This window comes from Myxocyprinus asiaticus, chromosome 26 (assembly GCF_019703515.2).
Source record: "Myxocyprinus asiaticus isolate MX2 ecotype Aquarium Trade chromosome 26, UBuf_Myxa_2, whole genome shotgun sequence".
Lineage (NCBI taxonomy): Eukaryota > Metazoa > Chordata > Actinopteri > Cypriniformes > Catostomidae > Myxocyprinus > Myxocyprinus asiaticus.
This window is the reverse complement of record NC_059369.1, coordinates 33,499,330-33,527,263: the sequence shown is the minus strand read 5'-3', so window position 1 is coordinate 33,527,263 and position 27,934 is coordinate 33,499,330. Positions and strand designations below refer to the sequence as shown.

Genomic DNA, 27,934 nt, shown 5'->3' with positions numbered 1-27,934 from the left:
TGATTATGTTCTTACGAGCTGCAAGTGAATCAAAAGAGCTGTCACAGCCTCATAGCAGTAGGCAACACCAGTAATCTCCACTTCTCAGTCAAATGTCCTGCGTGTCAATTTTAAGATTAAATCGTATACATCATCGTTGTGCTAAAGGCTGACATTTCAAATGCAGTCTGATTACTCAAGCATTACACACCTTATATAAAGTTGAATTTCCTAAAAGGTGCATCGCTCTAAACTAGGTGAGACAGAGAGGGAAAGAGATCTGGGAGAGTAATGTGATGTTCCCTATTTTTGGGACTCCTGCGGAATGAAGAATAAGGTGCTTTGGCTTGTTAGTGCTCCGGTGGGGAATCTGAGGGTTATTGGGAATGCACAGTCTTGTCTGCGAGTTCCCCGGAAACCACACATAGCCCTTGGCAAACAGCAGACCAAACATTCTTGAGCCTAGGGATTCTGCGGGTAGGGATGTTGTTCACCCTGAAAGGATAGGGTAAGGACAATGGGAAGATGTTTGACAGAGAATAAGAGATCATAGAGATAGAGAAAACAGAGTAGATGAGGACCAAAGGACACAATTATCGTCCAAAAGAAAAGTGAGAAGGTAAAATAAATGCAATGCTACCTGACCTCTACCTCCTCATCTCTGTGTCTGTCTGCTTTACCTGGGCACAAGGCTGAAGTAAATGCTCTGGTGTCATAGTTGGCATTTGACTACAGTTGTAAAGAAGAACAAACGCAGGGTAAAAAATCACATCATCCTTTCCATTTTTGTTTCCTGTAAATAAACACGGAATAACTTGGCTTTGATCTGTGACTACTCACTATACACACACACACATACACACACACACACACACACACATAATGATTTTTATACTGTACAAACTATAGATTCTATCCCCTAACACTAACCCTACCCCTAAACCTAACCCTCACAAAAAACGTTCTGCATTTAAATTTTCAATAAAACATTGTTTAGTATGTTTTTTAAGCGATTTGAATTATGGGGCCACTAGAAATGTCCTCATAAACCACATTTATAGCATAATACCCTTGTAATTACCAGTTTGTAACCTAAAAAAATGTCCTTGTAAACCACTTAAACCTGCCCACAAACACACACACACACACACACACACACACACACACACACACACATACATACATACATACATTTATACATCAGCCATATAAGGGAAAGTGTTAAACAGATGCGCATCTTTTTATTTTACAGATGCACAGTACGGTTAAAAAAGGTGATGAGGTATAATAAAGCAATAAGCCTCAAGAGAACAAGCATAACAGTAATTTAAACATGGGTAAGGGCTATTGTTAGGCAGGATATGACATGGTAAATTACTGTAACACACAGCCTTGAGTGGATTTTATACAATATTACATTTTATAACATTGTTTATTAAAAACTAGGGCTGTCATGACTCCAGTCAGGCTTCCTAAGTAACCAGTTGGCCCGGTTGCTAGGGTGGGTAGAGTCACGTTGGAATAACCTCCTCGTGGTCCCTATAATGTGGTTTTCGCTCTCGGTGGAGTACGTGGTGAGTTGTGTGTGTATGCTGCAGACAATAGCGTGAGCCTCCACACAAGCTAGGTCTCTGTGGTAACGCGCTCAACAAGCCACGTGATAAGATGTGCGGATTAACTGTCTCAGGCAACTGAGATTTGTCCTCCGCCACCCAGGTTGAGGCGAGTCACTACGCCACCACGAGGCACTTAGAGCGCATTGGGAATTGGGCATGCCAAATTGGGGAGAAAAAAATCAGGGCTGTCAATTTAATTAATTATTCTATGTGCCAAATAATTATTAAAATTAATCACTATGTTAAACTATCAATATTTGCTGTGAAAGGCCTCCAAATAAAGAGAAACCTGGGTGAGAACAGATCAAAATTTAAGTCTTTTTTTTTTCTTTTTTTGCTCTTAATCTCCACTTTCACTTTCACATCTGAAAGTAACATATGGTGTCTGAAAGTGAAAGTTAAAGTGGAGATTTAAGCTGAAAAAGGACTTGAATATTGTTCTGTTTCTCAACCACACCTATCCTATTGCTTCTGAAGATATAGATTTAAACACTGTAGTCATTTGGATTACTTTTTATATTTCCTTTATGTAATTTTTGGAGCTGGTCTCATCACCATTCACTTGCAGAGTATGGACTCTCAGAGCTGAGATATTTTTCTAAACATCTTTTGTTTGTGTTCCGCTGAAGAAAGAAAGTCATACACATCTGGGATGGCATGAGGGTGAGTAAATGATAAGAGAATTATCATTTTTGGTGAACTATCCCTTTAACAAACCCACTGAAGATGGCTCATATTTCAGAGGCATAATTCCTGAGTAATCACAGTTTCCTTGGACACTGAAATATCAATATCATCATCAACAAGGACAATAAATAAATAAATAAATAAATAAATAAATAAATAAAATGAGTGGTTGGACAATTTGACATGCTCCTGTCATTTACTGTACTGTAGCAATAAAATCACTAAAATATTTTACAGTGTAGAATGTGATACCGTCATAAAGATTAATAATCATAATAATAATAATAATAACTATGTTCAATTTAATAATATTAATTTTTAAAAAAAACATTATTGGCCACAGGTGGGAAATTAAAAGAAACTAAAACTGCAAACAAGACCCTGTGTGTGGTGGCATAATATGTCACACAAATAATGTCGTCCCCCCCCCCTTTTGATTCTTTTTAAAATAAAATGAAAAATGTGTCCTTAATAATGAAAAACTCATATGTTAATTATCAGTAATACAGTTACAAAACTGTATTTTTCTTTTTCTTTCTTTCTTTTTATTTTATTTATTATTATTTATTTATTTATGTATTTTTTTATAAATGGCCAATCCCCAAAATTTGCAATACAGCTAGATTCCTTCTCACAAATACTGCCACAGGCCCTTTGGCCTCTGTGTTGCTCTTGTGTGATTTCCAGAGACTTCACTATGCCATTGTGCCACCTTGTGGAGAGGAGCATCATACATTTCCAACAAGGAAAATGTATCAAGTATGAAAAACACTGTAACACACAGATGATGACCAATAGTGTACTCTGGCTTTGACTGATGTATGGCCTTTTTGACAAAGACACTTTAGAAAGGGTGGAATGCCTTTATCAACCCACTGAGTCCCCCAAGATTTAGTTTATGAGAAGAAATAAATCCTTCTTACACACATACCAACAGAAACAGGGATACAGTGCCCCTATCCAGGCATGTGGGAAGCCAGCCAAATACTGCCTTGTCTAAAAAACAGATACTTGATCGTGAAGTGTCAAATAACGGAGGTATGATTGTTCATTGTTATGTAAACAGAAACTGTTAAATAAACCCCACAGGCTGGTAGTCTCTCACTTTGTCTCTCTCTGTCTCTCTCTCTCTCTCTCTCTCTCTCTTCTCTCTTCATCTCTTGCCCTCTCTCTGTAGTACCACATTACCCAAGTGATTTCCTCTGGAGGTACACCTGTGAAAGCACAAGCGTGCGGCCCTGCTAAAAAAATATTGCATTCTATAAAACTTCTCCATAATCGGGCCAGGTGCGATAAATCCAGGACAGAAATATTAAGTGGGGCTGATATTTCCTTGGCCTCTCTCCAGCTCTGCTAGTAAAAACCAGCAGTCAGAATGACCTTAGCATTAAAGATATATCATACTGAGAGGGAGAAAAACCCCTGAGATCACTCTTGCGATATGGCAGTCAAACACAACCAAGTGTGCAGATGATTCCTCAATAATTACACTTTTTTTAATTTTTATTTATTTTTTATTTTTTTTTTACAGCAGATTCTGTTATCAATGTTCATTAAACACCAAATTGTGCTAAACACAGTAATGGAGGGCTGTAAAGGTATTTAAAAGAGCTTGTAATGATCTATGATTTTAAAGGGAGTATATAATCAAACACCCTGCTGAAAAGACCATCTTACAACAGCATGAATTTCCAGGCTGTTCCAAGTTGGTTTATACTGGTCTATCTGGTGAACCACTATAGGTATGTTGTTCACCATCAAAAAAAAAAAAAAAATAAATAAATAAATAAATAAATAAATAAATAAATAAAAATTGGTCAACAAGCACGCTCTTTTTGTTGTAGCCGGTTGACCAAGGAAGAATCATTCACCCAAAAACAAAATGAAAATTCTGGCATTTACTCAAAACGAAACCATACAAAACCATACGTCTTTCTTTCTCCTGTGGAACAAAAAAATTTACATTTCCATCATATAATGAAAACAATATTGCTACAAAACCATATGTCTTTCTTTCTTCCGTGGAACATAAAAGGAACATTTTCGCTATAGAGTATAATGACAAACAAATCATTACAAAACTTCATGACTTTCTTTAGTTCATGGAACACAAAAGGAAAAGTTCCACCATGTAATAAGCACAAAATTGTTTCAAAACCGTATCACTTTATTTCTTCTGTAGAACACAAAATAAATTTTCTTTTTGCTACATAGTGACAAACAAATCATTACGAAACCTCATGACTTTCTTTAGTTCATGCAATACAAAAGGGGAAATTTCACCATGTTATAAGAACAAAACTGTATGGCATACTTTCGTGAAACACAAAAGGGAAATTTTTGCCATATAATGATAACGAATAGTGAATCTGGACAGTCAAGCTCCATAAAGGACAAACATCATAAAACCACAGTATAAGCAGCTGATGTGACTTGTGTGATTTTCCAAGTCTTCAGAAGCCATGTGATCCACTTGTATGATGAACAAACTGAAATTGAAGTTATTCATTCTCAAATTAAATCATTAATATGCTCGAGAAACAAAAAAATGGGGACACATCAATAACATCAAACCTCACTGATTCTTGAGTCAAGATGTCATGACACGTGATCACATGAAAACTTATGGTAATTATATTTCATTAAATCGCAAGATGTGAAGCAGGTTTTTTTTTTTTTTTTTTTTTTTGCTGCACAGGCTGTAATACCTGTGCAATACCTCCCATGCCTGAGACGCCGGTTCGAATCCTGTTTGGAGCGGGCTGAGCAGGTCCAGTTGCACAAGTTATTACCAAATTTTTTATTTTTGTGTGAACTATTACTTTAAGCAAGTTAAGAAGCCTGGTAGGGACATCAGCATCAGCATGGTGAGCAGCAACAGCTGGTCTTCACAACAAAGCAGTGAGAACTCTCAAGGACATTGCAGAAAATTTTCTGCCATTCAGCAGTAGCCTACTACTCTAAGCTGTTCTACATAGATCTGTGAGAATAGTGCCACATCAGCCTCCACCTACACACTGAGACTCACACACATAATCACCCTGACCCTCTCTAACATTTACGTGTGTGAATGTTACACACACAGCAACACACCAACACACAAACTGGCTTTACATGCATCCAATTCATGCAGTCCAAGCATTATAGATAATCTTATTTCACACATATGCAGAACACACAGCCTTTGGAACCCACTTCCCTTTGCAAACGGAGAACACTAGATCGATAGCCCCTAACTTAACACATAAATAGAACACATAAAAAAATAAAAAATAAATAAATAAAAAATTGTATACAATCTAAATATATATTTGATGCCAAAAGTGCACTTTGTAATAATATGCTGAATTTATGAAGGGGAAAATGTTTTATTGATCAAGGAGATAAACACAAAAGAGAATATTTTACTCTGCATAATTTACTCAATTTGTTTCTTTAACTGGTATCAAGGGGATTTTAGTGGGTGTATTAAGTCACTTCCCCTCAGATTCACACTCCTTGCAAAGTAGTTGACATAAAGTTGATTAGCACATACTACTACTAATGATGATGATAAAAATAATTATTATTGTCCCTTGTTTATTTAAAACAAATAAGATTGTGGTTGCAGTAAGGCATTTACAGTGGAAGTAAATGGGGCCTGTTCTTCAATATTGTTATATTCAATATTGGGATTACATGGTTTACTGGTGATCTGTCTTTAAGGCAACAAAGTTGTAATAATGGACATACTGTAACATTACACAGATATGTGGTGTAAGCAATTGTACAATGCTAAAACCTTGTTAACATACAGGATATAATGTTTATGTTTTGTTGCTGTATTTTTGAAACTGTGTAATTTAATGTTTATAGATTGGCCCCATTCACTTCCATTGTAAGTGCCTTACTGTAACTGCAATTTTTGCTGCTGTTCCTTTTTTTTATGATGGAGAGTCTAAATTATTTTTCGTGATAAACAACATTATGCCACAAATGCTGTGTATTGAACTTAACTTGTATTGAACCACAGATATTCCTTCAAGTGTGGCTGACGTGTCCAAATACTTTTTTTTGGGTCCACTGTAGATTCCATGAGATGAGGGTTTTAGGGAACAATAAAATGATAAGTGATGGCTATGAATAGAGAGAGAAAGAGAGAGTGACAAAGAGTAAGGAAGAAAGATACAATTACAGTGTGAAGCTCACTAATGTCTCTTTAAGCCTTCTGGTCCCTCCCCCTCCTCTTAGAGGCTGCGAGAGAGAGCCTTCTCCGCTATCAGCCAATGCCTGTCCATAAACTTCAGCCTCTTCCTGCCTCCATCTGGCAGTGTGTGCAGGAGAGAGACGAGGGGACGGAGAGAGCATGTGCGCTTGTATCCACAGGGTTGCGAATCAGAGGCAGAGGCAGAGGCAGCATCCCTCCCTCAGACAGAGACTGTCGTCACAGACGACAGGAGGTGTCTCTTTCACAGCAGCATCACTGACGGAGACAGCATCAGCAGCCGGTGGTCACCGCAGCAACAAGAGTATCTGAGGAGTTCCAGGATTTCTTTCCAGGATTGTAGAAGCTAAGGCTGCCTTCTCGTGCTGAGGGCTCTGTGAGGGGAACTGGGGCCAGTTTTTTTATCCACTTCCTCCCTCGCTCCTTCTCCTCTGCTTCACTTTCTCGCAGAAGGACAGCTCTGAATGAACCTCCTGCTCACTGTGGGGGAGTGAGGATGAACAGACAGTGAGTGAGAGACCAGGGTAGACATAAAAGAGTGGAATCAGTGGGTTTGAGCGAGTGGGAAAGGGAGATAGAGAGAAGTAAGAGAGAAGTGGGAGTGATTGGTAGGGAAATAGTATGTGTGAGTGTGTGACAGTGAGTTAGTGTCAGTGCATTTTGGAAGATGGTGACTGATGTGGCAAGGATGATCCGAGCTCAGCCGAGCCTGAAACTGTGTTACTGTCAGCTCTTTTCTTCAGGGGGGAGGAAAGGCAGACCTACACATTGTTTCTAATACTGAGGTGAGAAAGAGAGAAAAAGAGAGAAAGCACTCTGTGTTAGAAAGTGTTTTCTATTCCTACTGTGGCTGGTATGATCAAATCTGGTGAGTGTGGCCATTTGTATCTTCTGCATGGTCTCTATTAGCCATCTATAATTGATTCTGTGCTGTAAATTGAAGTCGAAAACAAGGTTGAAAGAGAATATGAAGTGTGTGTTTAATGAAGAGAGAAAATAGTGAGAAAAGTGGAAAATACAAAAAAGAGGATGAGAGAAATTGTGATATAAACAGAGAAATTGCTCTCCCTCCTGTCTTCCCAGGTGTTGTGTCAGATTTTCTCACACCACTATTGGCAGAAGCAATTTGAAGGGCCAAGTTCTCCCTTTTTATCCTCTTCTCTTCCTCCCTGGATCAAAAGACATAGAATTGACCTTCTCTGGTCACTTTTGAAGAACACAGCTATTCTAAAAGGGAAGTGGTAATGAGACTCTGCCAATGTTTTTCCAACCATTTGTGTACTTAAGAAATTGGAGAGAAACGTTTCGGAAATCAAGGATGTGCCATTCCATCTAACGCTCTGGGAGGGATTACATACTTCATGTCGTGAGGAGCATTCGTCACTCCCTTCCTCATAGACCACTTATAGTAAGTATAGTTGGAATTTTGCTTACCTTGGACAAATCTGACCTTATATCTTACAACATTAATTTGGCTGCCTTGGCATCCTATTTTATTCTCACAGATAGATATATGCTAGGATAAACATACACATATACACACATATGGACACAAGCTCACATAAATTGGACACATTAAGCTGTTTGTACAAAAGGCTTTTTGGTAAAACTATTGGATGTTAACATTCTCTTTCTCTCTTCTCCTCTTGATCCAGTTCAGAGAAAAATAAAGTTGGAATATCTCACTATTTGGTGTCTACTATAAGACGTGATCTCCCAGATTAAAAACGAGGCACTTCAGTGCTGGTCAATTAAGTTCTGAAAGTAAGGCAATGTTGGAAGTTTCCATTCTCCACCTGGATTGGATTTTATGAGAGTTCAGAGTGGACCTTCTGGCAACATGAGGATCTGTTCCTCTTATACATAGCACAATGCACAAATGAATACAAACCTCTTCATAGACAACAGCATTCAGACCGAAATTACCCCTGAGGACATTGTCCCACACATGCACACTAAACACATGCTTCTCACACAGATACAGTGAAATGAACCACCCCTCTACTATATCGCGCACATTTGTTTCTTTTTCTTGGAGTATGTCATGTGTTTCTTGGATCTAACAGCCTAACTGTCCTTCAATGATTCCAGCATCTTCCATTTCAACCACGTCTCTCCCCGGAGCCCCGAGATGGATTCCTGCAGAACACAGCAAGAGGAGGCTTGACCCCAGACCCAGTGAGGTCTCACGGCTGCCCCGGCATTTTTAAGATGTTGAACCCTCCCTGCACGGCCCGAGCCCCAGATTGGATCAGTAGCACTGCGGCTCCCAGTGGCCCCAGACATGGATCGTGGCTCGGCTTGCCCCTGCCCTCAGCGCTCCACAATCCGGCCCGTGAGCAGCCTGTGAAGGATGTCCCAGAGCGGAGCTCCGGCCCGGGAACCCTCTGAGACCCCCAGTCAGAGAGAAAAGATCCGCAGCCACATGAAAATGGTGATCGAGCAGTTAGAAGGAATTCTCAAAGAGCTGAAAGATGTGGCACAGGAACTGCGGGAGGTAAGAACTTGTTTCATTGTGTCAACTGGGAATAGTTTTGGGAGCCAACATACCATTTTATTACACTGATGATTTATATAGCTATATATTTTTAATTCCATATAGCATTTTTGCTATGTATTTTTTGACTCTTTGAGGAGAATCAATTGGGGCTACATAAGGAATATTCATGTTTTAGGAATTGATTGGAAGGTTGAGCAAGTACCAGTGTGGTTTAGAGTGAATGTAGCATTATTACACTAAGAAAACGCTCAGTCCAAAGTGATCTTTTATTACATAAAAATATACTTTTCCTATCTCGTCCCACAGCATTTTTATTTTATTTTATTTTTTTACCCAAAGTGGGGTGAATCAGGGTGTATGATTTGATGAGCAGGTTAAAGGACTACAGTACCAAGGTTGTATAGAGTGAATATAGTCTCATTATACCAAAAACCCTGAGCCCAAACTGAGCGATCTATTATTGCAAGAGGCATATTAACCATCAACCATTTCACTCTCTGAATAGCCTGACTTGCTTATGATTGAGGAATGGTTACTGTAAAAGGGGCAGAAGTGTGTGGAAAGAGAAGAGAGAGAGCTTTTTATGCAAAGGAGAGATGACTTTTCCACTGACATGTCATGATATGTGTCGGGAATTCATTGAAATACCAAATGATAGTGTAAATGGGAACAGAGTGATTTCGCAGAGCGATGGAGGGTGGAAAATGGATGGATAGAAAGGGAGAACATAAGTGAGAGGCACAGAAAAGAAAAAAAAATAAGTCAAAGAGGTATGCTAGGTAGGAGTCGGGCTTTACAATGTAATAGTTATGTAAGCACCTTGTTATCAGTTGGATTCCTACTGTATTCTACCAACTGCCAAGGTTACAAGATGAAAAGATTCCGCTGCATGTGTGTGTATGTGTATTCCTCTCTGTGTGCTAAGGAGTGAGCTGACAGGAGAGAAAAAAGACAAATGTCACATTTCAGCTGAATAGGTGTGTGTGGGTTTCGGTGTCTAAGTGTGTGTGTGTTTCGGTGTCTAAGTGTGTGTGTTAATGATAAAGGCAAGAACGAGAATTAGATATGAGACTGTTTGTTTGAGAATGTGAAAGAGAATTTATGACATACGTGACAGGGCAGTGTGTGCGATGTATGTATAGTATGTCTATGCATGTTTGACTTTTGTATGAAAGTTCAGCTCCTTTTTATAAGAGGACATGCTGTGTGTAAGGGAAGTGAGGTTACAGGGTTGGGAGTCAGGTTTTGCTTAATAAACATACTAATAATGTCTTAACAAAAATTGTAAAATGCAGAAAGATTTGTGTAAGGGTTAGGGTTAGGTGTATAGGGTAAGAAAAATATAATTTGCTTAGTATAGAAACAATTAGTCAATACTAAGTGCCAGACACGATAGAAAAACAAAACATCCTATTTCAAGAATGTCCTTAATGAATGTCCCTCTCTCCTGATGGACATTGAATAGTTCAACCCATTCTGCCTAGCTCACAAGCTAAAATCTTCTAAAAAGACTCAACTTTTACAACCATCCCTCTTCTATCCTCTAAGCTCCCCAGGCAGGAGCGTCTGTTCCCCCAATCCACCCTAGTTCTCCAGCTCTCTTTTTGATTCAGTTCACCCCCTCCCTCCAGATTACCCCATCCAGCTTCGTTCTTCTCCTTGTTCACCTCTGACACCTCCAGACTGTATACTGTAGAGCTCAACCCTCAAGTCTCTCCCTCTCACTCGGCACCCAAACCTGATTGATGATGTGGGAATAATGCTTGCTCCGGCTATTTATAAACACAGAGACTCGCCGTGGCTCAGTAAACGGCGCTACGCCCACACTACATATGGATCCTGCTAAAAATAACAGCACATATCTAAAAAGTCTGAGACGAGGGTGCTACATTCAATGTATCTACAAAGTAAACGTGGACCAAAGAGTGTGTGTAACAGGAAATTGATGTTTGAGATTAGGGGCCTCTTTGAGATATGTAAACTCTCATGTTCTGTTGAAAATTTTGTTTATGTTTTGGGTACCCGAGAGCCCAGTGATATATACATAGTAATAATAATAATAATAAGAGTTTGGAAATGAACCTCATGTTTGTCCTTCAAATTCTTTTAATAAGTTCATGTGACCTGATTAAAACCAAGGAGGCAGATATTATTGAGGCTTTTCTCTGTTTTGCCACAAATATGCATGATTTTTTTTATTTTATTTTATTTATTTTTTATTAGACTGATATCCATTCTATATCCATTGTAAAAAATAAATATAAATAAAATAAACAACTAGCAAGAGAGTATACTGTATCTACCTTTTGAACCCCAGCCAACTTAACATGTGACAATAGTTTGCATTTATTCATGTTTTATATCTGGGGCTTCTGAAACCCCTAACATAAAATTGTAACATTTGTCATAGAGGATGGTTGAAGCATGTTTAGTTGAAATTTTGTTTTGAATAAATTCTCATAAGATTAGGAAATATTATCATGTATCAACAAGATAATTAATTGTTAAAGGGTTAGTTCACCCAAAAATGAAAATTCTGTCATCATTTATTTACCCTCAAGTTGTTTTAAACCTGTGTTTCTTTATTTCTTCCACTGAACACAAAAGGAGACATTAGGCAGAATATTAGGGGCAGTATTAGGGACAGTCACCTACATCACCTCCAGCTTTCAATGCATCTTGTTTCTATACATCTTCTTTTGTGTTCTACTGATGAAAGAAAGTCATGCAGGTTTGAAACAACATGAGGGTTAGTAAATGATGACAGAATATTTATTTTGAGGTGGACTATACATTTAAGTATATTTTGCAAGCTATTAAAATGGCCTTGATGTCTCACAGGCTGTATTGAGGATCAACAGGAAAGGATGTGCAGATTGCAAATGTCAGAAAAAAATCTTTAATTCTTTTGGCCATATTTGATGATGGATAATGCTCAATACAGAATGATACTTCAGGGATGCAGAATAATGAGGTCACATCACATGTAATGAGACTACAGACTCAGTTTCGGAGAGTGGGTGTGTGTGTGTGTGGGTGTGTACACAGGGGCGTAGATTCTGGTTGGGGGGAGGTAACCCCCCCAATAATAAAAACAAGCAAGTACCCCCAACCACCCCCCCTCACCCCACCCCATGTTCAAGCCAAATCTACGCCCTTATGTTTACTGACATCAGCAAGTAGCTGGAAAACAGAAACCGTTTTGCTTTTTCGTGTCTTATGACAGTGTTAGATCAGGACAGCTACAGTTAAACAATTTCTACATGGAGAATTTATGCTCTTGGTCTTTGAGAATGTATGTCTGTGTGTAAGTGTATATGTGAGTGTGAAAATGTGTTTTTATTCCCTTTAACCCTATTTGACTTCAAAGTGCTGCAAGTTTATGCTGAGATAGAAAAGACTTACATAACTCTACCAGTAACTTACATAAAACGGCACAAACAGCTCTGAATTAGTCATCAGTTCTGTCATTCTGCAGGATTTTAGCATCTCACATGAGCCTGAAATCTTTTCACATCTCCTCCCATCCACTCAAACTCACATTCAACCCGCAAGCTTTCACTGCTGCACTTTTTAATTAATGCTAACCGCCTCAGGCTCAGATCAGCCTTGCAAACAAACATTGAGGGAAATGCTGTCATTCTTTTTCATTTAGTGTTCATTTACGAGACGTATGTACACTTAAAAAGAAATGGTTTCGTTTAAAAAAGCAAAAAATGATGTCAACCCGTACAGTTAAACTATTCTAACTTGGCATTAGCCACTACTCTCATCAAATTAAACAAAAACAAAATCACTGTCAGAAACTAAACCAAATGGCAGAAATATTTAGTATATCAATTTAGTATGGTTTTACAGTGACATAAAAAGTAATTATTGTGTTTTGTCGGAAAATGTGGTTCCCTGTCTGTCACTCACTCGACGTTGTGTCGATGTAGTGACACTAGGAGTCACTCTTGGGAGCCCGAGACACCTCTGGTCTTTGATAAAAGGCCAATGAAAATTGGCGAGTGGTATTTGCATACCACTCCCCCGACATACGGGTATAAAAGGAGCTGGTATGCAACCACTCATTCAGATTTTCTCTTCAGAGCTGAACGGTCGATGTTTACTGAGCTGACTGTTCATTCACCTCTGCTGGATCTGACAGCGCATTTCAGTGGCTTCTCCCTCCTCTGCATTGGTGCACTGCAGAGAACGCCCCTGGGTGCTTCGGCAGAAATAAGAGAGTATATTTCTCTAAAAGAACAGCACACACGGAACATCTTTTTAAAGATGCGTCTTTTTAAAGATGGCTTTCCGTTTGTGTGTTATTCCTGGTTGCGGTCGTTATCTCTCAACTTCACGATCACGTCACGATCGCTGTCTTTCGTGTCTGGGCGCGACCCACGCAGAGACAACATTCGTGGATGGATCATGTACTCATTGCGAGAACATGATCATGGCAACGTTGCGGTCGTGGCAAGCCACCCCAGTGGCTCCTCGCCTCGGTCCTTCTACCTACGGGTATGAGGCCAGCGCGGCTAGCACTGGGGGCGATTTGGGGACCCCAATGGGACCACCTCCACCGGGTATCCCCCCACGGACCTCCCATTCCCCAGCATGCTCGTCTGCCACGATCGGGCTTCCGGATGAGTCCGCCGGCTCGTATCGTGGTGAGTTTGACCACTTGTTCGGAGCCCGTGAAGCTGATGAGCTCTCGAGCGCAGCATTGAAGAGCGGGCTCATCTAGTCGGATGTGGAAGTCTCAGCTGGGCTCCCCCCCTCGGGTACGGTCGCCCAGTCACAGGCTGATGCGGAAATGACGGACATGCTTTCCCGGGCAGCCGCGAGCGTCGGGCTATAGTGGAACCCTCCACTCTCTCCTGAACCCTCGCGGCTTGATGATTGGTTCCTGGGCTCGCGGCGCCACTCACAGCCACACCCGTTCCAGTTCCTTTCTTCCTGGAAGTGCATGAGGAGCTGACAAGGTCGTGGGAGGCAACTTTTACTGCCCGGTCCCAATCTTTCAGCTTCCCCGCCCTCACTACCCTTGATGTTGGGGCGGCCAGGGGTATTCGGCGATTCCCCCGGTGGATAAGGTGCTCATGGTGCACCTATGCCCACAGAGCGCCGCCACCTGGCACGGGCGCCCAAAGCTCCCATCCAAGGCCTGTATGTTTACATCATCCCTGACAGCCAAAGCCTACAGTGCCGCTAGATAAGCCGCCTCCATCCTGCATGCCATGGCTCTCCTGCAAGTCCACCAAGCCAAGGCACTAAAGGAACTGCACGAGGGTAGTTCCACCCCAGATTTGATGCAGGAGCTGTGCTCGGCGACCGACCTCGCTCTCCGGGCGATGAAGGTCACGGCGCGGTCTCTCGGGTGGGTGATGTCGACCTTGGTGTTTCAGGAGTGCCACCTTTGGCTCAACTTGGTCAAGATTGGAGAGGCCGACAAGGCACGGTTCCTTGCTGCCCCCATTTCCCAGGTTGGCCTATTCGGCGACAACGTCGAGGACTTTGCCCAGCAGTTCTCGACGGTGAAGCTGCAGACGGAGGCTATCTGGCACATCCTGCTCGTCGCCAAGGGCGTCCCCCTGCAGTGACTGCACCGGCTCTGCCGCAGCCCGCCCCTTCGGCCCGGCCCCGGCGTGGAGCCCACCGCAGGAAGCAGACGCCATCCGTCTCACGGCCAGCTGCCAAGAACCCACAAAAGGCTTCGAAGCGCCTCTGAGATGGGCGACCCAGGGACGATGAAACCCACTGCCTTGGAGCAGGTAAGCAGACCACTCCATCCCCTGGTGGAGGGCTGGGAGGAGAATCTTTTGTTGCCTTTTCATTTAATTTCGCCGCATGCCCAAGTGGCTGTGGTACCCAACAGTTCAGCAAAAGAGTGGCTTCCTCGTTCCCTGGGTCACATATCTGGTGTGCACGGCTGTCATCACGACCACCGTCCACCATTCCATTTTGGCAGGTTTGGGGCTCCAGCGGCGGTCTTCCCGCCCCTGCATGCCAAGCTGTGGCACAAATCCACCCCTGATGTGACAGTCTCCACAGGTCACGAGGACAGGCCTCTCCCTTCCCCGTCCCAGGCTGTTCCAGGGGTGGTCACAAGGAGCCAGGTAAGTGCTTCGATGTCCCTGAACTCAGCACGGCCACAACATGGCATGGCACCTCAGGCTCCGCCCCGCTGTGAGGCCCCACCCGCCGTTATGTCCCACGAGATTGTCCCCTTGGTCCCCCTCGCCCAGAGCTTGGACGCGTGGCTTGCGCTTTCCAATCTGTCACGATGGCTGATCCAGACCATCCGACTCGGCTATGCTATTCAGTTCGCCAGGCATCCGCCCATGTTCAGCGGTATCCACTTCACCTCGGTGAAGGGCGAGAATGCTGCTACCTATCGCATCCTCCTACGGAAGGATGTGATAGAGCCTGTCCCTCCGGCCGAGATGAAGAAGGGGTTTTACAGCACCTACTTCATTGTACCGATGCGGTGGGTTGCGGCCAATCTTGGACCTGCGATTACTGAACCGGGCTTTACACAGACTCCCATTCAAGATGCTGACGCAAAAACGCTTGCGGCGGTAGACCTGAAGGACGCGTACTTCCATGTCTTGATTCTACCTCGACACAGACCCTTTCTGTGGTTTGCATTCGAGGGTCGGGCATATCAGTACAAGGTCCTCCCTTTCGGCTTGTCCTTGTCCCCTCGCATCTTCACGAAGGTCGCAGAGGCAGCCCTTGCCCCGCTAAGGGAAGAGGGCATTCGCATCCTCAACTATCTCGACGATTGGCTAATCCTAGCTCACTATCGGGATGTGTTGTGTGCACACAGGGACCTGGTGCTCTCGCACCTCAGCCGACTAGGGCTTCGGGTCAACTGGGAAAAGAGAAAGCTCCTCCCAGTTCAGGGCATCTCTTTTCTCGGCTTGGAGTTGGACTCAGTCTCGTTGACGGCGCGCCTCATGAACGAGCGTGCACAGTCGGTGCTGATGTAACAAATTAGCTTAAAAAGGGAATTATTTATAATTAATTATAACTGGTTATAATTAATAATAAATATTTAGATTAGATCTTAGAATTAACTGTAGCAGAACTGATATTACAATTATTTGATCTGTCCGTCCAATATAAATATGTAGCAAATTAGCTTAAAAAGGGAATTATTTATAATCAATTATAACTGGTTATAATTAATAATAAATATTTAGATTAGATCTTAGAATTAACTGTAGCAGAATCGATATTACAATTATTTGATCTGTCCGTCCAGCGAGCAGACAATATAATTATTTATCAATTCTAGGAAGATTACTTTCCTGGCCAAGGAACGATAGCCTTCCTACTTATACAGTGCTAGCAGTAGTTTAGCATGTAGCAAGGAGCAACATTCAGTGACTTTGAATTGTGAGCGGAACACAGAGACAATCAATTGTGAATATAAGGGATTTAATAAATGAAACTATAACTAACATACAAACAAACTAAGCAAAACATACATATATAAAATGAAGGAAAGTAAGAAAAGGAGAGACAGAGAGCAAAGAAGGCAGTATTTCACATCAGTTAACCACAACCTAAATGAGAATCATCAGAGGCACAATTCACCTTAAAAGGGGTTCAAACTTAAACACGCATCTAATCAGTTGTAAATGGTTACTTGCATTGGTTTGTTGCTGAATAAGAGTCTTGATGCGGTAGACGAGGTTCTCGACGATTTCTTTAGGAGTGAGTTGAAGAAGTCCACAGGAAATCCACAAAGTTACTTGAAGGTAAACACTGCCAGAAGGTTAAACTCAAGAGAGAGTTTTGGAGTGTGTTGGTCTCAAGAAGAAGAGTTTTGAGTGATGATTAGTCTGCGTTCTGGAGTTTTGATAGTTCATTGCCGCACCCATTTTGTGGGTGGAGTGGCCAATCAGAGGCATGCATTTTGAGCGGGAGAAACATCCTTTGTCTCCGTTTATGGCCCATTCGCATTTTATTGCTGATCTGGACCGCTAGTGCAGCTTTTAATTCAAAACATAGTAAGAATTGTTCGATGCATTTCATGATCACATGGTGTACATTATTGTGTGAGAAATAAAGGGAAGATCATTTTGATACCAAGAAGGTAACCTCCAGACGATATTAAAGCAGAGATACACTCATACACTTGAATATAGGCATTTAACGTCTAACTAATACAAGTAAAGGGTTTTAACTAAGTTAATATAATAGGGGAATATACATACAACACATGCATATAGCAGATACATTTATAACTGCTTACTATGGCCTAAAATAGAAAAAATGTCTTTAGGTGTGTGTGTGTGACATGTATTGGAATTACTGGAGACAGACAACTGCTCTGGTGCCTGGCACGGGGGGGGTCACCCCCCTTTCTGTGGAATGTGTTTGAAGCTTGATGGAGACACTTCAGAGGAGACCTGTTTTAGCATCCTTTTGATAGTGATAAAGACCATCTGCAATTTAGCACCCATATAAATGTAAACGTGGAGGCCAGGTCAGTAATTTATAAGCAAATGTCAAAAGGCTAAAAGGTTTTTTTTTAAACAAAGTGTAATTAACCATCACTGATCTTACACAGACGTTACACTGACCTGTTTGAAGGCGTTCAGACAGAAGACAGCGGTTCCACTGAAACTGTTTCAGAGGCTCCTGGGGCATATGGCATCCTCAGCTGTGGCCACTCCGCTTGGGTTGATGCATATGAGACCGCTTCAGCACTGGCTTCAGACTTGAGTCCCGAGATGGGCATGGTGCTGTGGGACACATCGCGTGGCCATCACGCCGATCTGTCACCGCCTCTTCAGCCCTTGGACCGACCTCATGTTTCTATGGGCAGGCGTTCCCCTAGAGCAGGTCTCCAGGCATGTCGTGGTTATGACAGATGCCTCCAAAACGGGCTGGGGCTCTGTATGAAATGGGCACACAGCCGCCGGCTCATGGACGGGCCCGCGGCTGTGTTGGCACATCAACTGCCTGGAGTTGCTGGCAATTCTGCTCGCCCTGCGGAGGTTTCGGCTGTTGATCTAGGGCAAGCATGTGTTAGTTCGGACAGGGAACACGGCAATGGTATCATATGTCAACCGTCAAGGTGCTCTGTGCTCCCGTTGTATGTCACAACTCACCCGCCATCTCCTCCTCTGGAGTCAGCAGCACCTCAAGTCGCTGCGAGCCACTCACATCCCGGGCGACCTCAACACTGCAGCGGACACACTGTCATGGCAGGTTACCCTCAGGGGAGAGTGGAGACTCCACCCTCAGGTGGTCCAGCTGATTTGGAGTCAATTCGGGAAGGCACAGGTAGACCTGTTCACCTCCCAAGAATCCTCCCACTACCCGCTCTTGTACGCCCTGACTAAGGCACCTCTCAGTATAGATGCGCTGACACACAGCTGGACCCCTGGACTTCACAAATATGCGTTTCCTCCAGTGAGCCTACTTGCACAGACACTGTGCAAGGTCAGGGAGGACGAGGAGCAGGTCATCCTGGTAGCACCCTACTGGCCCACCCAGACATGGTTCTCAGACCTCACGCTCCTCACGACAGCCCCCACTCGGCGAATTCCCCTGAGGAAGGACCTTCTTTCTCAGGGACCGGGCACCATCTGGCACCCGCAACCAGACTTCTGGAATCTCCATGTCTGGCCCCTGGACGGGACATGGAAGACTTAAGCGGCCTACCACCCACGGTGGTAGACACGATCACTCAGGCTAGGGCCCCCTCTACGAGGTGCTTGTAAGCCTTTAAGTGGCGTCTGTTTGCTAAGTGGTGTTCTTCCCAACGCGAAGACCCCCAGAGATGCGCAGTTGGATTGGTGCTTTCCTTCCTGCAGGAGAGGTTGGAAGGGCAGCTGTCCCCCTCCACCTTGAAGGTGTATGTAGCCGCTATAGCGACACACCACGACACAGTGGATGGTAAGTCCTTAGGAAGCACGACCTGATCATCAGGTTCCTGAGAGGCACCAGGAGGTTGAATCCCTTCAGACCAAGCCTCGTTGACTCATGGGACCTCTCTGTAGTTCTTCAGGGTCTACGGAGAGCCCACTTTTAGCCTTTGCAGTCAGCTGAGCTTAAGGCACTCTCTTTGAAGACTGCCCTCCTTACTGCGCTCACTTCCATCAAGAGGGTAGGAGACCTGCAAGCATTCTCTGTCAGTGAAACATGCCTAGAGTTCGGTCCGGGCTACTCTCACGTGATCCTGAGAGCCCGACCAGGCTATGTGCCCAAGGTTCCTACGACCCCTTTTAGGGACCAGGTGGTGAACCTGCAAGCACTGCCCCAGGAGGAGGCACCCAGCCCTGATGTTGCTGTGTCTGGTGCACGCTTTACGCATCTATTTGGATCGCACGCAGAGCTTTAGAGTCTCTGAGCACCTCTTTGTCTGCTTTTGTGGACAGCAGAAAGAAGCGCTGTCTCCAAGCAGAGGATCACCCACTGGGTCATTGATGCCATAACAATGGCGTATCACACCCAGGACGTGCCGCCCCATTCTACGAGCCCATTCTACCAGGGGTGTAGTGGCCTCCTGGGCCTTGAAAAGTGGTGCCTCTCTAACAGACATTTGCAGAGCAGTGGGCTGGGCACCTTTGCGAGGTTCTACGATATCTGGGTGGAACCGGTTTCGTCCCGTGTAGTGGCACGCACAAGCAGGTAACTGCGGGACAGCTGGCCGGGTGTATCACTTGCGCATAGCACCTTTCACCTCCCCTGAGCTGAAGACGTGCGCTATTGACTCCCAGTAGTGTTCACAAACTGTGTTCCCTGGATGATTTCCTCCAAGCCCTGTGGCAGACAAGTTTTCGGAGAAACTCACTGCCGGCTCAGTACACGTGCTAACTAAGCCCTGTACTGGGGTAGGTGCTCTGCATGTGGTGGTTCCCCGTAGGTATCCCCATGCGACATATATCTTCTGCTAATTCGTTTCCCTGTTGGTAAACTGCGTCTTCCTTGGGCAGAGACCCATCTGCCCCAGTCACCATGTTTGTAGAAACTCCTCCCCCATAGGGTAGGACCTACCATGGGACTTCTCCACATGACATACTTCCAACAAAGCTCGGCAAGAGAATGTGACATATTTCCACTAAAAATCCTCCCCCCCCCCCCCTTGGGCAGGGTGTGGTCTCTGCAGTGTCTTCCCCTTGGGAGTGATACCCCCCTGACTAGACCTGGTGGCCTCAGTCGGTTAATTCCTTTTTTTGGGGGGGGGGAGGAAAAAAAAGAGGATAAGAGGCCATGACTGGGCCAGCCTGTCTCTATCTTTCGGGCAGTCGACTTTTCCCCAAAGGGCCATTCGACACTCATAACAGCGCTGGGGGAGGTTACATGTTGGCCTGGTGCTATAAGGCACACAGTGGTCTGCCCATCACACACCGCCAGTTCACGTAACACAGTTCAGCCAGTTTGTGGCGTTTCATTTAGGGACCCTAGTGTCACTACATCGACACAACGTCGAGTGAGTGACAGATAGGGAACGTCCTGGTTACTCGTGTGACCTCCGTTCTCTTATGGAGGGAACGGGACATTGTGTCCCTCCTGCCACAATGCTGAACTACCCGCTGAAATGGCCGGGACCTTGTCTCGGCTCCTCAGCACAAAACCTGAATGAGTGGTTGCATACCAGCTCCTTTTATACCCGTATGTCCGGGGGAGTGGTATGCAAATACCACTCGCCAATTTTCATTGGCCTTTTATCAAAGACCAGAGGTGTCTCGGGCTCCCAAGTGTGACCCCTAGTGTCACTACATCGACACAACGTCTTGTTCCCTCCATCAGGGAACGGAGGTTACGCAAGTAACCAGGACGTTACTGTTGGGCCTCATGTATTCAGATAGAAGACAAAGGCAGGCCTAACACAGTCGTAAAAACCTAACTCAAGCCCCCACATTCCAAGTCGTAAATTATACTGATAAAAATCGCGCCAAAATCAAACAAAGGGAGTCCAAAACAGACTACAAATCCCATGGAGCCTTGCTCACTAAAGGATCGAACTCTCAACTCCTATTGGATGAGGCACACAACAGAACGTTCCTCAAACATGACATCATCAGGAGTTGAAATACCTCTGAAATGCTTCCGGGATTTGCTTCCAGCAACTTTGTTTGCAGTGTGTAGACGCAGCTCATCGCTGCTCTCAGGTGCAACCTCGTGGCACAAGGAAGTAACGTCTGACTTGAAACTGTGGCCATACAATCTCGATCTCGCTGGACGAGTTGAGATTACTCTGTGTTCAACCGAACACTCTAACGGATCCGAAGGAGACCGCCGAGCAATCCGCATCTTCATCCGTTTGCCTGCAGAAGTGAAGAGATTAAAGATTTCTCTTCCATCTTCAATCAAGTCGACATTTCTGAGTTCTCCGCCAGCCCGCCGAGAATCAACAGCTGTGCCCGCCAACAGAGCGAGGAAACGGCCTCCCGTCATCACCCGAGCTTCAAGGAACCGGGTCGGAATTAAAGGACGGATGAACACACATTCTGTCCTCATGCGATTCAAGTAAGAGGTTTACGTCTGGGCAGAGATAGAATATTATAGTGTTTTATTCTTGTGTTTCAAGGTTTTTGCTTGTACAGTTTATGGACCGCCATGTCCGCTCATTATTACTACTCAAGGTATTAATTATCATGAATTTGTTTTGCTGTATTATGGTCCAACCAAATTGGACTGCTGTGCATTTTCGCCATCGCGGGTGAAACCGGCAAACTGAGTTATCCATTAAAGAGTCAAAGAACGCGGGACTTTTACGAGCCGTCCACCGTGTCTCTGAGTGATAAACTAACAGCTGCTTTCTCTCCCACGATCGCGAAATCGGCTTTAGGGCCATCACTTTATTCTCTCTCTCTCTTGTACTAACCACACGCACACACACACACCTTATGTGTTATAGGATTATTTTTAATTCCATATCTAATCATATCACTGTTTAGTTTGTAGTTGTAAGTCGGAAGTTTATTGACTGCATTGTATTAATTATTAATTGATATTACTGCATAAATAAACTTTGTTTATATTACAAAGAGAAGTGTTTTGGTTTGTTTTGCATACGCCTGTGTCATGCTGACGGGATGTCAGTGCTCGGATTCAAGCCTTCATTCATTGTTTTTTTTCCCGAAAATCGATATTCTTCGGATGTCGATTTTCCTAAGAAAACAATCTAATATTGAGACTGTTTTACTATCTGATTATTAGTCCCTGATTCCAGGGTGGTGCCCCGTCAATATTAATCCTTATTAATATTCTATTGATTTTTGATAATTGATAATTATCTTTGATGATTGTTGAATTTGAATGATCAATAAGCTAGTGTTAATTTTAATTAATGTTTCATCGATGTTAACAATTAACGATTATCTTTGATAATTGTTGATTTAAAGGATTAAAAAAGCTAACGTTGATTCTCATCAATGTTCTATTGATTTTAATAATTAATAATTATCTTTGATAATTATTAATTATTGCTAATAACCAAACTTGCTCCTAAACGTAGCACACTACATTTACTGGAGCCCCATATGAGGTTTTAATGAGTTAGATTCAATTAATTAATTTAAATATTAATTAATAACAAAATAAATAATTATTAATTATTTCTGATAGTAACACTGATTTACAATCAGTAAAGCCCTACATTACCATGGCACTTTTTAGAATTTCTGGTATCCTCATAGGTACTGTGTTATAAACTTCACTTAAAGGTAAATGTGTGGCATTTCTGCAATGCTACAACTACAACTTAACAAATGGGCATGTTTTCAAAAACATTCACTGCAAAAAAAAAAAAATATATAAATCGTCTCTCCCAAAACTTATGCAATTGGTTGAGCCAATGTTGCTGTATTGGACAGAGTAATGTTTTTATAGAACCACAAAGCCACAGTGTTTACACTTTTCTGGGAAATCAACCTACGAATGGCTTACTTACAGCTATCTCTCACCACTTAACCCCAGTTGGTCCAAGGGCACTCACTGCAATTGCCATACTGTAAGATGATCTGGATATAACATCTACAGTTACATGACATGTTAAATGACATGTAATATAATTGAGGCTATATATATAGCCTATATTTTGTGTAATGGTCATTATGTTATCCATACTGTTGTTATAACACTGGGATGGAGACAAAAAAAATGGCTTTTGTTTAGTCATTAATGTCCATAATGTTTCAAAAAGAAAACGCTCCCCCTAGAGTCAGCCAGTAGTTGCACAGAATTTGATGATCAAAACATTTCATTAATGAGTCAATTTAGTGGCTCTGTCCTCAGCGAATTGATATGTTTTTTAATTCTCTGTGGTGTGAAGACGCACAGAGCACAACATACAAACAACATCGATAACATAAACATTTTCATTACAGCAGCACCATACCTAATGCATAACAGGCCCACATGAAATGTCTATGGATTCTTAAAAAATACAAGAGCTTGAAAATGACACTTTCTATGATGCAAATGTTGGGGAAATTGTAACTTTCCAAGCTACTGTACTCATGTTGCGGCAGCCTTGTCTTTACCTAGTTCGCCTATGCCTAGAAACGGCTCTGCACACACACACATACAAAGGCTTTTGAATTAATAATTACAAGTCAGCATTAAACTTAAATGGATGCATTTACAGTAAAAAAAAAAAAAAAAAAAAGAAAAAGAAAAGAGAATACACCATAATTTAGGGTGTTAGAGTTAAAAACATTAGCAACATTTACTGTAATGAAATATTGCACTATAAATAAGAAGCAGGGACCTCTGTGCAGGGACTTAAATCAGTGAGTCGTTTTTCTAATTGCCTCATTTTAATGAACCGCTCCGAACTACTTAAAATATATATATATATATATATATATATATAATTAAGTTAGTAGCTTTGCTACTTTTAGTTTGTTTTCCTGTAACACTGCACCATCCATTCTTGGAATGTGAGAAAAGAGAGAGAGATAAAGTAGACAGAAACAGAAAGACACAATGCGGAGAGGAGACTGTGTCTCAAAACATGTAATGAGAGGGACAAGTGTCATTTGGACAGGGTACTTATCTTTGCTACAGTGCAGTGTCTGCAGCCTGGTTAAGTGTCTCTGCCTGAGCACAGTAATTTGAGAGATTGGTTTATCACACAGAAGCAGAGGGTGTGATGCAACAGCAAACGTGGCATCCTGAAAGTTGTTTGTTTCAGACGAAATTGCTTGGTCTGTTTTAATTTCGCCACCAAAAATAAAAATGAGACAACTCATTAAGAGCCCTCCAACACGATAATCTGCATATATCCATCACATATCTGTTCCAAATAGATGAGACAGGCATGTTGGATCCTTTTAGAGATCTGTAGAACTTTTAAGGCACAATCAATCCGGAAGAGATATGAAATGCCTTTACTGAACCGACCCTGATCAAATAGCATCAGTCCCATTTGCAAAGACAGTGCCTCGGGCTAAATCCTTTTCAATACCACATAAAGCATGTACAGTTGAAAAGTGGCCTTGGTTACAGTGTTACCAGTTAAAGTCATACAAGAATCCAGAAAATGAACATATATATATATTCTAGTTAGTTCTACTCTGAAATATTTCATTAGCTAGAAATTGCACTTTGTGAATGTGAAAAAATATATATATATTCTTAAGTAATCAAAAAAAAAAAAAAAAAAAAAAAAATTGTAATAGAAAAGTCATGGAAATGTCATGGAAATAAATTGGCCAGAAAGTGTGGGAACCCTGATCATACACTGATGAACTGTATTTACTTTAGGAAAGTAAACAGGGTAAATTTTGATCAACTGTGTCAACATCAAGTGCAACATATAATGGCAAAGTCCTAGTAGAACAAGAGTTGCCATCCTGGTGTCCAGAAATAAAAAGAGCCATGTTTTGTTCTATTGTAGGGTAACCACATGTCTGAAAACAGAGACATACAGCATTCTGTATCACATCCTGTCTGATCTGGCTAGATAAATAGAGATAGAGGAGAGAGTGAAAGAAAGAGAGATGAGTGATGGTAGGGGAGATGGTAGCAAGTGATAAGGATAGAGCTTGCTGTGAGACAGTGTCACACACCCACTCAGACACACACAGAGAGAGTGTGACAGGATCCAGGCAGGCAGCCTATCAATTGGGTCGGTAGCCTCTCTCAGTGCCTAGCCATGGGGATGAGCATGGGCGAATCGGCTCACGGCGTGGAGAGACCCGCAGGGGGGGCTTAAACCCTGAATCAAAGGCTGCTGCTCTCTCGCTGGGACTGTTTACTCTGTCTCCCCCTGCACATCTTCCTCTGCACGGTGGCCACTGACAAGACCGCATGGTTGTCACTGTGGTAAAGCTGCAAGTTATCTACTAGAGGCCCTGAGACTGGACAAATTATTTCATGAAGAACAGACATTGGTTTATTCAAAAACAAATTTCCAAATCTTTGGAATCTCCAAATATCCATATATTTGTTGGGGGTACTAAGATTATTTCAAGTGTATTTTTGCATGCAAAACAGAATTTTCACAAGTAGATGTACCTGGATCAACATCCATTGTTGTTTCTAGAGCAGCATTCATACCAAACAATTATTGTTCTGACCCTACCAATAAAATCTAATGGCAAGAATGTTGTTCCAGGAACATGTCCTACTTGTGCTTTGCCTGTTAAAGACCCCATAAAATCAAATTTTTGGGGGGAGTTTTGAGGATTTTAGTGCATGTCTGTTATCTTTAAGATCATATAGTTGCTAGTGTACACCTACAAGTTGACCAAATTAAGTTTTAGCACATTTACAATTTACGGACTTTCTCTTCCAGGAAAATGGACCAAAAATATTGAAGACTCCTCCTGTACTACAAATGTTTGTCTAATCAAATGCTCTCTAAGAAAGTTCTGTCCCTTTATACCACCTGCCAACGACTAGAAGTAACATGTAGCAAATCATAGTTCACGGTTGTGACATAAACTAAAGACTATTAGCCTTTACTTTGTTACTTCTTGTTTCAAAAGGAAATACATAAACACAGCAAAGATAGCTGCGTTCATCAAGCCATTTCATGGAGTTTTTAAGCATTTTTAAATATTCCAACTTGCCTGCTAAACTATTGAAACAAATAATGTAGATAGACTGACAAATTGAGAACTGTTTCATACCTTAGTCAGAGGTTACCAACTCACAAACCCTGTAACCTGCTCTAAAAGAGATGGACCTTTTCGCACTCTCCTGTTCGATCACCAATGCATCAAGGCCCAATGTTGACTGCCCACTTTGATCCAAAGCTGCCTTCTTCAGCCCTGTTCCCCAGCAGGCAGCAGGAGACTCAATTTTCTGGAGATTATAGGGAGGCTTTGGTGAAGCCAGAGGCCTGTTAGCTCTCCTTCTCTCTCAGTGAAACTCAGCCAAGCTTGGCAGAAAAAATCAGCCTCCTGCACTGGTAACCATCCAGCTTGCAGGGGTGCCCGGGCAGCCTAACCCTGCTCTGTCCGTCTTACTTTACCCTCTTTCACAGACCCATTTCCATTTTCTCTTGACCTCATTTCCTTTGTTAAAATGTATTTCTTAAATTAATGAGTTTTACCTCAGAAACAAGTGCAGCAGCTGCAACCAGTCTTCAGTGAAGTCTGGCACATCTTTTTTGGAATGTAGCACTCAATAATGTTAGCACCAACCTGTGTGATGATGAAGGATACATACAGTAACTAAAATTATTTACTATCTCAAAATATCATACTCTATTTCAAACAACCTCTGTACATAGTCTGAAAGGTTTTAGGGTGAAAACTGGAGACCCACAGCCAAGGAGTCAAGGTTTGGATGGTTAGTGTGGTCCAGTTAGCCCCTGCTAGCTGATAACTATAATGTTGCAGGTAGAAAAAAGCATCTTTCTGAAATGATGGCTATTCAAATGAAGCCATGCTTTCTAACTGTAATTTTATTTATTTTTTTTTTTTTTACAATTATTATAGTAGATGCTTTGCCAGTGACAAGTTATTTTTAGAGTAACTAGTACAGGGCTTGAGATTATACACTGTATTAAATCCAGGTGTGTTGCCATTAGCCAATTAGCATTGTCAGACATGCAGATAGTGTACTTCCGAGGTTGGCATGCATGGGCCGACCAACTTGCTGGGAGATGAATGGGAATGCTAACAGATAGCTTCCTCTAGGTATTATAACCCTCCGGACAAGTGGACAACCCTCATTTACAAACGCTGTGAGTTTCCAGCTTCATTACACCCTGCTGTCACACTGTTCGGGATGGTATTGACATCATGCTGGTAAAAGCCATGGATTTGCTCCGCTTTGGCTCACACCCACCCTCTGAATTCCTCCATCTCTAGTGGCCATTAGATACTTCCTGGTTATTGAGGTAGATTCTGTGAGAGGCAAAGATTTTAAACATCTTCAGTTTAGTTTAAGCTATGCGCTGATGTAATATTTCAAACTTGTATGATATTCACCATGAAACTTGTTTTGAAATGATGCAATCCCTTTCCAAAGGTGTTGGTTTATTCTCTACTTTGAGAAAATATACTTGCAAGTAGGAATATTTTGAGCTTTTTTGCCTTATTAAATATAACCTAGAAGATACAGAATCTCTAAGTGTTGCAATGTATACTGTATATTCCATAGCACCGAGCCACATTTTCTCCACTAGGGAGGAAAATATTGTTGCATTGTAAAGGCAGAGCGATAACACTTTGTCCCTCCAGCTGCCTACCTCCTCCTTGCTCTTGCGCTTTTCACTCCTCTGCTCTCAATCCCTTTCTTCTTTTCCTCATCATCATTTCTCTATCTCACTTTGGCTACCCTGGCTGATGATAGCATTTGAAAAAATGAAAAAAGCTCTGATAATTTGCAGCAGTTGCTCTGATGGGCATGCATGGAATGGGTCTTGGCGCATCTTTGTGCTGTGAATTAAACCACTGGGTTGAACTTAATGGGGTGAGAAATGGCAGACTAACTCTTTAGAAGGGCTAATTGTTTTTCAAGCATGCTTAGCACACA

The 27,934-nt window shown here is 42.4% G+C and overlaps 1 protein-coding gene across 4 annotated transcripts in view; it reads left to right on the top strand.

The window, feature by feature from the left end:
• The first annotated feature begins 6,608 nt into the window (after window positions 1-6,608).
• LOC127417186 (inhibitory synaptic factor 1-like) overlaps window positions 6,609-27,934 on the top strand; it is a 100,319-nt gene continuing 78,993 nt past the window's right edge. The window contains exons 1-3 of one of the 4 annotated variants that reach the window (XM_051657011.1): window positions 6,609-7,271; window positions 7,570-7,894; window positions 8,142-8,983. In XM_051657011.1, coding sequence (XP_051512971.1) covers window positions 8,840-8,983 — 144 coding nt within the window. In that variant the 5' untranslated portion in view covers window positions 6,609-7,271; window positions 7,570-7,894; window positions 8,142-8,839. Of the gene's footprint in view, window positions 7,895-8,141; window positions 8,984-27,934 lie in introns of all 4 variants that reach the window. The other 3 variants (XM_051657013.1, XM_051657009.1, XM_051657010.1) reach the window with 3 other exon arrangements.